General features: G+C 32.6%; 1 protein-coding gene across 4 annotated transcripts in view; it reads right to left on the bottom strand.

Moving 5' to 3' along the window:
- The window catches only part of LRBA (LPS responsive beige-like anchor protein), a 748688-nt gene that overhangs the window by 594595 nt on the left and 138985 nt on the right, over nucleotides 1-15108 (bottom strand). For all 4 annotated transcript variants that reach the window (XM_022599722.3, XM_022599721.3, XM_022599723.3 and 1 more), the window contains 5 exons: nucleotides 8004-8096; nucleotides 6672-6780; nucleotides 5808-5889; nucleotides 3132-3255; nucleotides 2639-2831 (listed from right to left, as the gene is read on the bottom strand). In XM_022599722.3, coding sequence (XP_022455430.1) covers nucleotides 2639-2831; nucleotides 3132-3255; nucleotides 5808-5889; nucleotides 6672-6780; nucleotides 8004-8096 — 601 coding nt within the window. The remainder of the gene's footprint in view (nucleotides 1-2638; nucleotides 2832-3131; nucleotides 3256-5807; nucleotides 5890-6671; nucleotides 6781-8003; nucleotides 8097-15108) is intronic.

Below are 15108 nucleotides of genomic sequence, written 5' to 3'. Positions count from 1 at the left end.
ATAATAATGAGAAGAACGCTATTATTTCATATTTTTGCAAATCTCTTTCAATTCTGGTTTAATAGAAGATGGCTACATTCTAATATATGTTTTTGTATTCAATCTGTTGTATTACATTGTTTTGGTTGCAGTACATGAAAAAAATCCATCCTCTAACTAGATACGTAGCTGGAAAAGGAGGACCTCACCACTCCCTGAAATGGTCTCCTGGGCTCCCAAGGTCTTCAGGCTGTACTTCAAGAATTACTGCTCTAAAGGTTACATTCCTTTAGCCATTCTTCCTAAGGACACGACAAACTGGAGTGTATACAAAAGTGCTGAATTAACATAGAATATGTAGAAATTTTTTAAAATCTAATTTATATGGGCACTTCCCTAACTGAGAATTCTCCCAGATATACCTGAAGTCCAATCCAAATTACGTGAAACCAAAACTCAACCTTTTTCTCATTATCTCTTGTAAAGGGAAAAATAATACTAGCAGAAAATCAGTCCAGACTGCAGTAGCCCACTACAACCGAAACCAGAATAGGTGGGCATCAGCACAAACTAAAGTAAGTTAGACAAGAGGTGGCAAAGCATTTCTGTGAAGTGCCAAATAGTAAATATTTTAGGCTTGGGAGCCAAAGAGTCTCTGTCACAAATACTCAATGCTTTTAACATGAAAGCAGTCTTAGAAAATACATAAATAAATACAGGTGGCTGTATTTCAATAAAAATTTATTTACAGAAACAGGCCAGGCCAGATTTGGCCCTCAGGCCATGCTTGGCTGAACCCTGCCTTAGGGGGTCAGCTTAAAACTGGTCAGCTTAAAAATGTAGTGACTAAAACAAAGCCATTTTATAAAATCACATCTTTGCCTCATTTAGCACTGGATTATTCTCAAACATAAATCTGTAGAGTAATATCTTCCAATCTAAGATATCTTTGTAAATCCTTATGATAATAACACACCTTCCTCTCACTGAAGAAGGAGGAAGAAGAATGAATAACTCTTAAGTACTTACAAATAGCTAAAAGTTATTCAAACACCCAAAAACATATATTTAGGAAATGACAATATATTCCAATAGAATGGCAAAATATTCCAGAGTAATAACTATGATAGTCAATAAAACATTTAAAGATATACCAAATTTATCAATTCTGTTCTTTATCCTTCTAGTCAATTTATAATTAATATTTATTTGTTAACTATATTCCTTCTGTGTATATATAGAAAGAGTTCTTAAACAAGATATAAAAACCATAAACCATAATAGAAACTAATAAATTTTACTACATTATTTGAAATGTAAAATTTCCTCAGAAGACACAAACATAAAACTCCAAACATAAACAGACAAGCAACAAATTGACAGAAGACATTCATAAACAATATAGGTAGCAAAGGATTAAGACCAAGAATACATGAAGAACTCCCACAAAACAACAAAAAAATGAACATTAGTATTATGGAAACACAGCATTTAAAATTCATCAAATTTGCAAAATTTTTTAAACTCTAGCCATAACAAGTGATAAGGTGATATGAAGCCATGAGAATTTATACATTGCTGGCAAGAATGTAAACTGATATACCACTCTGGAAAAGGAATTGCATTACCTTGTAATGTTTAACATCTGCACACTACAAATCATCAATTCTACTTCTAGGAACATATAGAGAGAGAAACTTCCCAATATATACAAAACACATCAAAAATGCTCATCAACTGGTAAGCAGATAAAGTCATACCATGGAATACATACAATTGAGAAAATTGACCAACTACATTGGTCAATATGGATGAATCTCAAACAATGATAAGTAAAAATAGCAAGTTGCAGGAAAATGCATTTAATACAATACCATTCATATTAAGTATACACATGAAAAATAAAATTCTTTAGTGTGTTGTCTGTGTGTTTCTATAGTTAAAACATAAATAAGACATAGAAATAATGAAAACACCAAATTCAGGTGAGTGGAAGAAGAGAGAGGGGTTGAAAATGGTAGACAAAGCAATTGGGATAGGGAACCCAATTCCATAAACACTGGTAGGTACATTATTCCTTATACTTTTTTGTATGTCTAGGACATTTCATTAATATTTTTAAACAAAAGCTATACATAAATAACTAACACTGGCTTAAGTTTAAAAAAAGAGAGAGATTAGTGATTCTTCTAAACCAGTTCTTTAACTGACTGCAACATGAGCAAAGGCAAAATTAGCCAGAGCTTTTTGTTTCGTCAACCACCTTATACTACTAAAATAACTTCTCATCTTTGAATATTGTACGCCACCTTGTGTTCAAAAAGTTTCAAAATACTACAGATTTCAGAGAACCATATCTTGAAAATGGCTACTTGAAAATATAAATTCCTTCATGCTGTGTTGTAAGGTTTCACTTTATCAACTTAAGCACGCATGAAAATGACATTTGGAACAAAACTATTTTGATAGAGAAGAAGTTGGAAATATTTTATATTTCTTTTTAGTTATTCCCTTTTTTAGTTGTTCACTTCACTGCATTTCCAGAGAATAATCTGCCTTTTTTCTTTGATTCTAAGTATATAAAATTTTGTTGAAGAATAAAACTCAAAATTACAGACATTTAAAATGCTAAAATACACTTTCATTTTAAAAAACTTACCTTTGAATGTGTGATTGATAAAGTGTCTACCCACACACGCCAGCCACCCCACTCATATTTGATTGCATGGTAAAGTAGGATTCGGAATATGGCATATACCATTTCTGTTATCTTTTGCTCATCTGAATTCTTAGGATTAAAATAGCAGAGAGAAAGCATCCACTCTTGCCACACAGAACACTGTAGCAAGCTCCTGAAAATTGTAAGAGGACTTGGAATTACTTAAAAAATAAATCACCTGAAAGAATTCTAAAAATGTAAAAGTTTAAAACAAAATAAACAAAACAACCACCTTTATTATGCATCGAAAACAATTAAACAGTGTGGTACTGAAAGCTCAATTAACTGTTTGGTACATTACTTGTATACCTTAATGAAAAAAGCATATAGAAAATTCATTTCATGGTATTTAAAGCAATTTTTCTTAGAAAAAATGGCATTATTCAAAGCTAGACTTGAATATTGCAAATAAATGCTTTCTGATCCTGCTTACCTTCTATTTTCTCTGCTGTTATTAAAAAGTTTAATCATGTCAGAAAGAAAGGCTCTGCGAACTTCCATGCTCTCTGGGCACTGGGGAGAATTTCGAAGTAGGGTTGCAATTACTTTTAGTATCTCTGTAAGACAATTCATAAACTAGTAAAAAACAAAACATTACAAAAAATTCATAATGTAATATCATCAGTATATTTCAATTTCTTTCATTTCCCTGACATAAATGTCTACTGAAAACATCCTCTTCTGTGTTATAAAAAAAAAAATCACCTGCAGCCAAGACTGACAATACATAGAAAACATCCACAAACAAGAAAGGAATTTTTTAATTTTGTCATTAGAATGTATAAAGCTAAATTTTAAAAGGTTATAATAAATGAAATTAAATTGTAAACAATTAAATGACGGTAAAATTGCAGACACCTCTCCCTTATCTCTGCCAGTTAGTAAAACTGACCTTAAAAATATCTGTATATAATCAAAATCTCAGAAAAAAGAGAATAAATTCTCAGCTTCTTCAACAAAATCTATACTATGCACATACTCTTTCCTTTATCATTGTGAATTTTAAAAGCTATCAAGATTTCCTTCCATAATTCTAAATCTAAAATTAGATACAAAAATATCAAAAGGAAATTAAAACCTATTTAACACCCCGAACAAATAAAACTGCTACCGTAATGGTCTTAAATATAATGCTGTATAAATTTCTAGTACTAACTTTAAGAAAAGAAATTCTTTTAATACTGAGATACGGAACTTTAAAGAAACAAAAACAGCTATAACCCTGAATTTAAAATTAAATAATATGTCAAAGTTTTACCCAATTAAAAATTGAGGCTTTCTAAACCAGCACTTTGCCAAGGTTTTTGGTGATTCTGAAGCAACAAGTTCAAAATATCAGATATGAAGGTACTTTATCATAAATTTAATGATATTTTAGGAGCAATTTCTGAACTCTTCAAATGACAAATTCAAATTTTCTCTACCTGCACAATGATTACAATGATGATAATCATAATAATGATAATGACGATAACAGCCACTAATTTTGAGGATATACTATTGTGAGACAAAATATTTAAGAAAACACAGGTATTAATACATTTAATCCTTATACAATGATAGGTTGATACTACCATTATCCCCATTTTAGAGACAATAAAACTAAGGAACACCTAAATTAATTAATTTACCCAAAAATCACATAACTATTAGGACATGTAGACAAGATTGAAAAGCTAGACGTCCTATGTTTTTAAACACCACATTACACTGCCTATCTTTTCTGCCAGTATATTACATAGATAATATATTTTAAAATTCTTACTTTAGTAAGTCATTTTTCCATAGCTACATAAAATACATTTTATATTATATATATAAAATCAAGGTATTTTGGGGACTTCCCTGGTGGTCCAGCAGTTAAGACTCTGCACTGCCAATGCAGGGGGCCTGGGTTCGATCCCTGATCAGGGAACTAGATCCTGCATACCACAACTAAAAGATGTCGCATGCCGCAACTAAAGATGCCACATGCCAACTAAAAGATTCCACACGCCGCAATGAAGATCCCGTGTGCCGCAACTAAGACACGGTTGCCGCCAAATAAATAAATAAACATTTTAAAAATAATAAAATAAAGGTATTTTCCTTTTTTACTCTCTAAAATAATGACACCACATCTCCCTAAAGGCTGAGAAAAATTAACCATGTGACATGTGTTTTTAAAATTAGTACTGAAAGAGAGTACCACAAACATGACCATAACTCACCACACAAAAAGTAATTAAATTTTGAAACTCTACAGTTATTTTAATATCAATAATCTTAAAAAGCAAGATGAGAAATGTACACGTTTTATAAGTGTTTAAGAACTCTAAATATCAAAAGAAAAGACTGGTAACCAAGACTAAGTGCATAAACAATAAAGAAGATGGAAAATTTTCAATTCCAAACTTGGTATTCTTAACTTGACAGTAATTTAAGATGAAAGCTACCTCTATGGTCCATGTAACTTAGCCTGACATCACTAAATAGTGCAACCAAAACTTTACCAAAAATCTGAACATATATTAAAAACCCAAGATCTTATGCATATAATTCTTCAAAACCTCTATATAAACATTTCCACATAACCTAAAGTCAATGTGAAGTTATATTCAACATCAAACACAAATAAAACTAGTATTATATTAATGCCTATAATGAAATATTATTTGAACAATGTGTTTTCAACAATACCAACTTCAGGTTCTTCAGTGATTTTCCTTTTTAGTAGCAAAATCTACTTATAAAAGTATAAAAAGGAAGGGAGTGGGAGAAGGTGCTCAAAGAGTACAAACTTCCAGTTATAAGGTGAATAAGCTCTGTGTATGTAATGTATAACCTGGAGACCACAGTTAACTACACCGTATTATGTATCTGAAAGTTGCTAAGGGAGTCAATCTTAAAAGTTTTCACTACACATAACACAAAAAAAATAACTGTGTGAAGTGATGGATGTGTTAACTAACCTTACTGTGGTAATCACTTCACAACATATACATATATCAAGTTATTAGATTGTACATCTTAAAAGTACACAATGTTCTATGTTAATTATATTACAATAAAGGTGGAAAAACAAAAAGCAAATATCAAAAAAATAAATAAAAGTATGTTAAATACATACGAGGATTTTGTATCTTAACTGAAGAATCAGGATCTGGATGCTGTTTATGTATCACCTGAGTACAAATCTGTTCTATAAGAATCTACAGAAATGAAACAATAGATTGTATTAGCATAATCACTGTATTACCATCACTATTTATGAACTTTAAGTACAACACTAAACAACATTAAGTATACAGTCCAGTATTGTCATGCTAAATATCTCTTGCATTATATGGAATAAATAATTTCAACATTGTAACTCTACTTTTACTCGATTATAAAATGAGACATTGGGACTTCCCTGGTGGCACAGTGCTTAAGAATCTGCCTGCCAACGCAGGGGACATGGGTTCGAGCCCTGGGCCGGGAAGATCCCACATGCTGAGGTGCAACTAAGCCTGTGCACCACAACTACTGAGTCTGCACTCTAGAGCCCATGAGCCACAACTACTGAGGCCGCGTGCCACAGCTACTGAAGCCCACACACCTAGACCCCATGCTCTGCAACAAGAGAAGCCACTGCAATAAGAAGCCTGCGCACCGCAACAAAGAGTAGGCCCCGCTTGCTGCAACTAGAAACAGCCCGCATGCAGCAACGAAGACCCAACGCGGCCAAAAATAAATAAATAAATATTTTTTTTAAAAAAGAGAGACATCAAACAGTCAATACAATGGACAAAATACTTAAACAGAGATGTCCACACTGTTTAGAAATTCACCGAATAATAGATTTATTAAGATGCAGCCACATTTCCTTTATATAGCTAGTTTCAAAATCGTACATCAAATCTAAATGATCTTATTTCATCTAGACACCAACTCAATTATACAGGTATTTTCATAAGAAATTAGGAAGATTAAATTCTAACTACATTCCTACCTCAAATAGGACATTATATGTGGTCATTGTGATTAAATTTGTCTGAAGCATGAGTCTTTCAGCTAGCAATGAAAACAATCCATGTCCAAGCATGACTTCAGCTTTTCTTCTGCAATTACATAGAAAAAAGAAAATCAAATGCAGAGTTTTATTATTCACTATTTAGTATGCATGCTGATGAAGGAGACACAAAAATGTTTTTCACATTATTAACAAATTCCAACTCAATAATGCCCCAATTTTCTTACACCTAGAACTTATAAGGCCACAAAATCTTTAATAGAGAAATACAAACTACAAATACATAGCCACAATTAAAGTTTTAAAAAAATATGACTGGCTATGCCACAGCACAGCAAAAACTGTCACCAAAATCTTCAAAACAATTATTTATTAACCAGCTGCTTCTCTCCATTAGCCATGAGCTAAGCTCTACCTTAAATAATAATCTAAAGCCGACGAAGTAAAGTAGAAAAACAATGTGGAAGAAAAGGTAGAAGACGTGCAAGAGAATTTTTAAACGAATACTGTAAAGATAAATATATCAATACTAAATTAAACTTCCAAGCAAAACTTTAGAAACTGAAGGATCACAAACTTAATTCTACCCCTGGGTTTATCAAATGTTTTCTGCAAATGACCGGATATTATATATTTTAGGTTTTGTGGACCATATGTTCTCTGTAGTAACAAATCAACACTGCTGTTATAATGTATAGACAGCCATAGATAATAAGCAAATAAATGATTGCGGCTGTGTTCCAATGAAACTTTATTTACAGTCAGCCAGCTGGATTCAAAATAAAGATTACAAGTTTACCAATACTTTTCTACCACCAAAATTGTTCATTTTGGACAAATTTGGTAGTGTCCATTTCTGGTATAAGGAACAATAGGTAGGACATGAATATCTGTATTCAGCTAAGACAAAAGGAAACATGGGAGTTTCAGTTTTTAGTTACACATACAGCAGAACACAGTATGTGACAAATAACCAGGTTACTATGTTAGCTTTATAGTAAAAAGCAAATAATGATCAAGCCACCTGAAATGAAGTCCTTACCTAGATTTACCTAGAATTCAACTTATACAAATGTATTCTTACAATAAACCACAAAAAAGGAAAATTTAAATAAAAACATAAACCATATACTCCTGCTCCCTACTTCATTTTTAATGTGTAGAAATGGGATTAAATTTATATAGCATTTTATGAATAAAAATAAATAAAACATAGACGAGGGGAACCACAGAACGTAAATACTATTCCCAAGATTTATAAAATAAATATGTAATATACAACAGTCCATTTTAGATTTCATGCATACTCACTTTGGGGCCAGGTGTTTTAAAAAATAGCCCATTGCCTTGAGAGCTTGTACTCTGATTCCTTCACTTGTTGATGCCATAAGTTTATAGATAACTCTGAATAAATAAAAATTAAAAACAAATTACTATGAGTATATATTTCAAAAGTAAATACCTAAGATATACTCGTGTATATTTTTTCATATAGTCACATAATTTTAAACCTAACTTCAAGTAAGATATGGGTGAATTTAATATACATTTCTGACATTTAAAAACTTGTTTATCAACTACATGTTGTCTTCAAGAAACCACTTTAAATATAGACACATATAAAAAGTAAATGAATGGATAAAAATATACCATGTTAATTTAACACTAATCAAAAAGCAAGAGCAGCTATATTAATTTCAGAAAGAGAAGACTTCAAAGTAAGGAAAGTTATCAGGGATAAAGAAGGGCATTACATCATGATAAAGGGGTCAATTCTCCAATATGACATAACAATCCTTAACATGTATGCACCTAACTATAGAGCCTAAAACTGTGTGGCAAAAACTGACAGAACTGCAAGGAGAAACAGATGAATCTATTATCATAGTTGGAGATTGCAAAACCCCTTTCTCAAAAATGGACAGATCCAGCAGGCAGAAAATCAGTAAGGACATAGTTAACCTCAAAAATACCATCAATCAACAGGATATAACTGACATCTATAGACTACTTCATTCTACAATAGTAGGACACACATTTTTCTCCAGCTCACATGGAACATTCACCAAGTAGACCACATCCAGGGCCATAAAACACACATAATCAACAAATATAAAGACTGGAAATTATATAAAGTTTGCTCTCAGACCACAATGGAATTAAATTAGAAATCAGTAACAGAAAGATAACTGAAAAGCCCCAAAATACTTGGAGATTAAACAACATACCTCTAAATAGCATGTGGGTCAAAGAAGAAATCTCAAAAAATTAAAAGTATTTTCAACAAAATGAAAATGAAAGCACTACTTATAAAAATCTCTGGGATGTTGCAAAAGCAGTGTTTACAGGAAAATTTATAGCACTGAATGCATATATTAGAAAAGAAGAAAGATCTGAAATCAATAACATAAGTTTTCACTCTAGGACACCTGGAAGAGAAAATTCAATTCAAAGTAAGCAGTAGAAAATTAATAAGTATTAGAGTAGAAATCAATAAAATAGAAAATAAAAAATCAATAGAGAAAAATCAACAAAACCAAAAGCTGCTTCTTCAAAAAGATCAATAAAATCAGTAAGCTTCTATCCAAGCTAAGGAAAAAGAGAAAGGATGTAATTTACTAATATCAGAAATGAAAGCAGGGCTATCCCTACAGAGTATTAGTGCTACTGATGCTACCTGACTTCAAGACTTACTGTAAAGCTACAGTAATCAAGATAGTGTGGTACTGGTAAAAGAATACACAAATAGATCAACAGAGAGCCTAGAAATAGACCCACATAAATCTAGTCAACCAATCTTTGACAAAAGAGGAGCACAAGCAAGACAATTAACAAAGATATTCTTTTCAACAAATGATGCTGAAACAACAGGACATCCACATCTAACAAATGAATCTAGACACAGACTTTACACCCTTCATAAAAATTAACTCAAACGTGGATGGATCTAGAGACTGTCATACAGAGTGAAGTAAGTCAGAAAAAGAAAAACAGATATCGTATATTAACGCATACATGTGGAACCTAGAAAAAGGGTACAGATGAACCGGTTTGCAGGGCAGAAACTGAGACACAGATGTAGAGAACAAACATATGGACACCAAGGGGGGAAAGCTGCAGGGGGTGGGGGTGGTGATGTGCTGAATTGGGAGATTGGGATTGACATGTATACACTGATGGGTACAAAATGGATGACTAATAAGAACCTGCTGTATAAAAAAATAAATAAAATTAAATTAAAAAAAAATTAACTCAAAATGGACCTCAATGTAAAACGCAAAACCATAAAACTCCTAGAACACAACAGAGAAAACCTAGATGACCTTGGGTATGGTGATGTCTTTTTACTTACAACACCAAAGACATGATCCACAATAAAAATAAATGATTAGCTGGACTTCATTAAAATTAAAAACTGCTCTGCAAATGACTGTATCAAGAGAATTAGAAGACAAGGCATAGACTAAGAGAAAATACTTGCAAAGGAAACATCTGATAAAGCACTGTTATCCAAAATATGCAAAGAACTCTAAAACTCAACAATAAGAAAACAAACAACTGGATTTTTTTAAAAATAGGCCAAAGAACTTAATAGATACCTTGACTAACCAAGATGGAGTAAGGATAATACAGTCTTTCTATTTTGTGTATTAGAACCACAACTATAGAAAAAACACAAAAAGCAACCTCCAAAGTACTCCAAAGACTAAACAAAACTAGGTGCATTGGGGTAGGGGAGTTAATACTTGCAGATTACCCATTTCAGAGGTAAGAGTCTCAATTTTCAATTTTCTTTTGTAAATATAACCCATAAGTGGGTCCCTGTCTCAGAGTTCGTTTCTGTCAGAAGGTCAGGTAGCTAATATTCTGAGAAAAACTGTCCTTCTGGTTAGAGGAACTAAGAAAATGGGTCCTTATAGGCTAGAGAGAGTCATGAATAGGAGCAAACAGGAGAGAAGGGTCATCAAAATCTGTGTAAAAACCTGCAAAAGCCCTAAACTGACCCAAGAGATGCAATGTATGGGGCAGACTCAGACCAGAATAATAATTTAATATTCTAAATTGAAAGAAGACCTGAATTATCACCCAATTCTCAGCCTAATCCCTGAGTAGTGCATGTACAAGAAAAACCCAAAGCAAGACAAGAAAGGTTTTAAAAATGAAGTCCCATCAGAACCACCATCCACAAAGGACAGGCAGAACTTGCAGACTGACCCTTCTTGCTAAAATAAACCAAAACAAAACAAATCAACATTTGTTAACAGATCATAACAAGTCCCAGAGCTGATTTAAAAAAAAAGATAACACAACATCCATGATAGATTAAAAAACACTTAATGTACAAAGAACAAAGAAAATGTGACAATTTCTCATGGGAAAACACAATGAACAGATGCTGATGGGATAGGCAATTCTTGCAATTATCCCACAAAGATTTTAAAGCTATGTAACTATGCTCCAGAAGGTAAAAGTAAACATAGTCTAAGTGGATCAGAAAACAAAGTTCTCATCAAAAGAAAGTATAAAAATTAACTGTATTGAAATTATACAACTGAAATGTACAAGAGCTGAAATATTCATGAGATGGGCTCAACATCAAAATAGAAAAAACAAAGAAGAAGTTTATAAACTTGAAGATCAAGTTTATCATACATGTCAAATTTCTATATCAATAGAAAGTATCAAATCTGAAGAACAGAGACAAAAATGATTGAAATAAACTAAAAGGAAGCTGAGGGAGATGTGCATTAAGACCTCTAATATTCAAGCCACTAGAAATCCAAAACGAAAGAGAAAGATACACCTGAAACAAAAAAATATTTTAAAATAAGAGCATAAAACTCCTCAGACTTGGTGATAAAAACAAAGAAAATGAAATTACAGGGAGTATGGTTGGGGAAGAACGAAAGAACGTGTCCTGAAAGCAAATATAAAAATCCAATACATTATATTTAGCAGAGAAAGATTTGATTTATCATAGGTTTCTTCTTCGAAATCATGGAGGTCAACAGACAGCGGGAAAATAGTATTGAAAGAACAAAAACTAGAAACAGAGAATTCTGCAGCAAAAATATCCTTGGGCAAAGGCCAAATAAAAGCATTTTCAGAAGAAAAACTAAGAAATCATGTTTCCAGCAAAACTACTCAACAAGAAATGCTTCCTTCATGAATTAAGGGTAAAAGAATTATAGATATCTGAATAAACATAAGTTTTTTCTCCTCTTAAATTCTTTAAACTACATATTACAAGTGAAATTAAAAATTATAACATTGTCTAGAGAGGCTTATGATACATTAGATACAAAAAGGAACAATGGTGGAGCTTAAAGGTATCAATATACTTGTAGTGGTTCTATATTTTATTTGAAGACACAGAATATTAACTCTAGGTATACTGTGAAATCTCTAAAGCAGCCAATAAAAATTTACACAAAGAGATAGATCCAAAACCTAATAGAAATTAATTTTCAAAGACTTCAAATACAAAGCAAAGGAAAAACAAAGGAAAAATTATACTGAGACAAATAAATAATAAAACACTAGATGCAAATAAAGCTATAATCAATAATTACATTAAAAGTAAATAGTCAAAACACAATGAAAAGACTAAGTGCCTCAGAGTACATTTTAAAAAATAAAACATCCAACTACACTGTGTGTATTAGTCATTGTTTTCTATAGAAGGAGAACCAACAGATTGTGTATATATACAGAGAGAGACAGGTATTTATTTTAAAGAACTGGCTCACACAACTATGGAGGCTAAGTCCAAAATCTGCAGGATAGACAAGTACTCTGGAGGTTGAGGAAAACATAACCCAAGTCCAAAGGCATTGTGTTGGTAGAATTCCTTTTTATTTTATTAATGCCTTCAACTGATTTGATAGGCCCACCCACATTATAGATGGTAACCTGCTTTACTCAAGGTCTGCCAACTTAAATGTTGACCACATTCAAAAAATGATTTCACAAAAATATCCAGGATAATGTCTGACCAAATATCAAGGAACTACGGCCCAGCCAGTTGACACAAAATTATCCATCACACTGTGTACATAAGAAATTCAATTAACTATAAAGATATAGATAAATTAAAATGGAAAAAAAAGATATACTATGCAAACACAGAGCAAAAGAAAGCTGGATTAGCCATATAAATATCAAACTAAGTAGATTTCAGATCAAGAAACATTTCCAGGTGGAAAAAAAGGAAAAAACATAATTATAAAAGCATTAATTCCCCAACAAGGCATAAAAATCCTCAATATAGATATACTTAATATCTGACTTAAAATACCTGAAGCAAAAAATGATAAAAACACAAAGAAAGAAAAAGAGAAAAAAGCATATTTATAGTCAGAGATTTCAATAATCGTATCTCAATAAATGACAGAACAAGTAGACAAAGAAGCAGTAATGGCACAGAAGATTTGAAAAACGGTATCAACCAACTTGACAAGCCTACTTTACATTTATAGAATACTCCATCCAACAAAACAACATCAAAATACATGTACTTTTCTGGTGTGCATGGAACATTTACCCAGATATACCATATGCTGGACCATAAAGCAAGTCTCAATAAATTTTAAAGGATTCAAGTCATACAAAGATCCTCATAGACCAAAATGAAATTAAATTAAAATTCAAACAGGGACTTCCCTGGTGGTCCAGTGGCTAAGACTCCACGCTCCCAATGCACAGGGCTAGGGTTCGATCCTCTGTCAGGGAATTAGATCCCACATGCCACAACTAAGACCATATGCAGCCAAATAAATAAATAAATATTTTTTAAAAAAAGAAAAGAATCCCATGGCCAAGTTAGCATAGGAAGCCCAGGGATTAACGATTAAAAAAAAATTAAAATTCAAACATAAAAAGATCTCTGGAATATACTTCTAAATAACACATGGATAAAACAAGAAATGAAAAGAAAAAAGTATTTCGAACTGAATAAAAATGACATTAAACTGAAAGTGCTTAGGAAGAAATTTAAAGCACTAAATACTTATATTCAAAAAGAAGAAAGATCTCAAAACAGTGACAATGAATAAATTTGATTAACCTCTAGCCAGACTGATTTGGAAAAAAGAAAGAAGAAAACGTATTAGTGTCAGAAATGAGAGAGGTAAAATCACCACAGGCTTCTCAGATATTTAAATGAAAATAAAGGAACAACTTTATGTCAATAAATTTGACAGTTTAAATGAAACAGACAATTCCTTGATAGAAACTTACCAATACTTATCAAAGAATAAACAGATAACCTAAACAGCCCTATATCTATTAAGAAAATTGAATTTGTAGCTAAAAACATCCCTACAAAGAAAATTCCACTCCTAGCTAACTTCACTGGTAACTTTTAGCAAACACTTAAAGAATAAATAATAATAATTCTATACAAACTCTTCAAGAAAATTAAAGAGTAGGGAATATTTCCCAAATCATTCTATGAGGTCAGCACTTACTCTGGCACTTAAATCAGCAGACTTTGAATATAACAAATTACCCTTCATAATGTGGGTGCCTCATCCTAACAGTTGAAGGCTTTAATAGAAAAAAAGAAAGGACCTCCCTAGAGGAAGAGGGAATACTGCCAGCAGACTGCCTTTGGACTCAAACTGCAACATCAACTCTTATCTGGGTCTCCACCTGCCAGCCTGCAAATTTTGGAGGCTTCCACAATCACATCAGCCAATTCCTTAACATAAATCTCAATACCCCTCCCTCCGTCCGTCCCTCCCTCTCTCTCTCTCTCTCTCCCCCTCCCTCTCTCTCAGGCATACGCACACACACCCACACCCACACCCTTTTGGTTCTGTTTCTCTGCGAATCTCTGAAAATACACTCCTTAAGTATAATGTATAAAGTCATCTTCTATCTTACAGAGAATAAGTACTGAAAGGTAACAAATAAAAACTTTGTAATAGAGGATTGATATGGGAAATTTATTATAACTAAATCAGTAAATTAGTTACTGTAGCTGATCATCCAGCAAAGTAGCTGTTAAACTTTTGTAGCCCAAAAACCTTCTCATTAAACGAAAGATTTAAAACAAAAGTATTTTCTTTCGTTACGATGATTGTTGCAGACTGAATGTGTGCTCCTCAATTCACATGTTAAAGCCCTAAGCCCCGCAGTGGCCGTATTTGGAGATGGGGCCTATAAGAAATCAATTAAGATTGAATGAGGTCATAAGGGTGGGTCCCTGATTCGACAGGATCAGCGTCCTTATAAAAAAAAAAAAGACTAAAGAGCTTGCTCTCTCTCTCTTTCTGTTCGTGCACACACACAAAAAATCATGTGAGCATACAACAAGGTGGCTGTGTACAACCCAAAGGGAAAGCCCTCACCAGACACCAACCCTGCTGGCACCTTGATCTTGGGCTTACAGTCTCCAGGACTATGGGAAAAC

This window comes from Delphinapterus leucas, chromosome 5, assembly GCF_059928025.1.
Source record: "Delphinapterus leucas isolate spDelLeu-1000000601 "Yukka" chromosome 5, BTC_Dleu_Yukka2, whole genome shotgun sequence".
NCBI classification, from domain to species: Eukaryota; Metazoa; Chordata; class Mammalia; order Artiodactyla; family Monodontidae; genus Delphinapterus; species Delphinapterus leucas.
The sequence above is the reverse complement of the archived record's forward strand: the minus strand, read 5'-3'. Positions and strand labels throughout refer to the sequence as shown.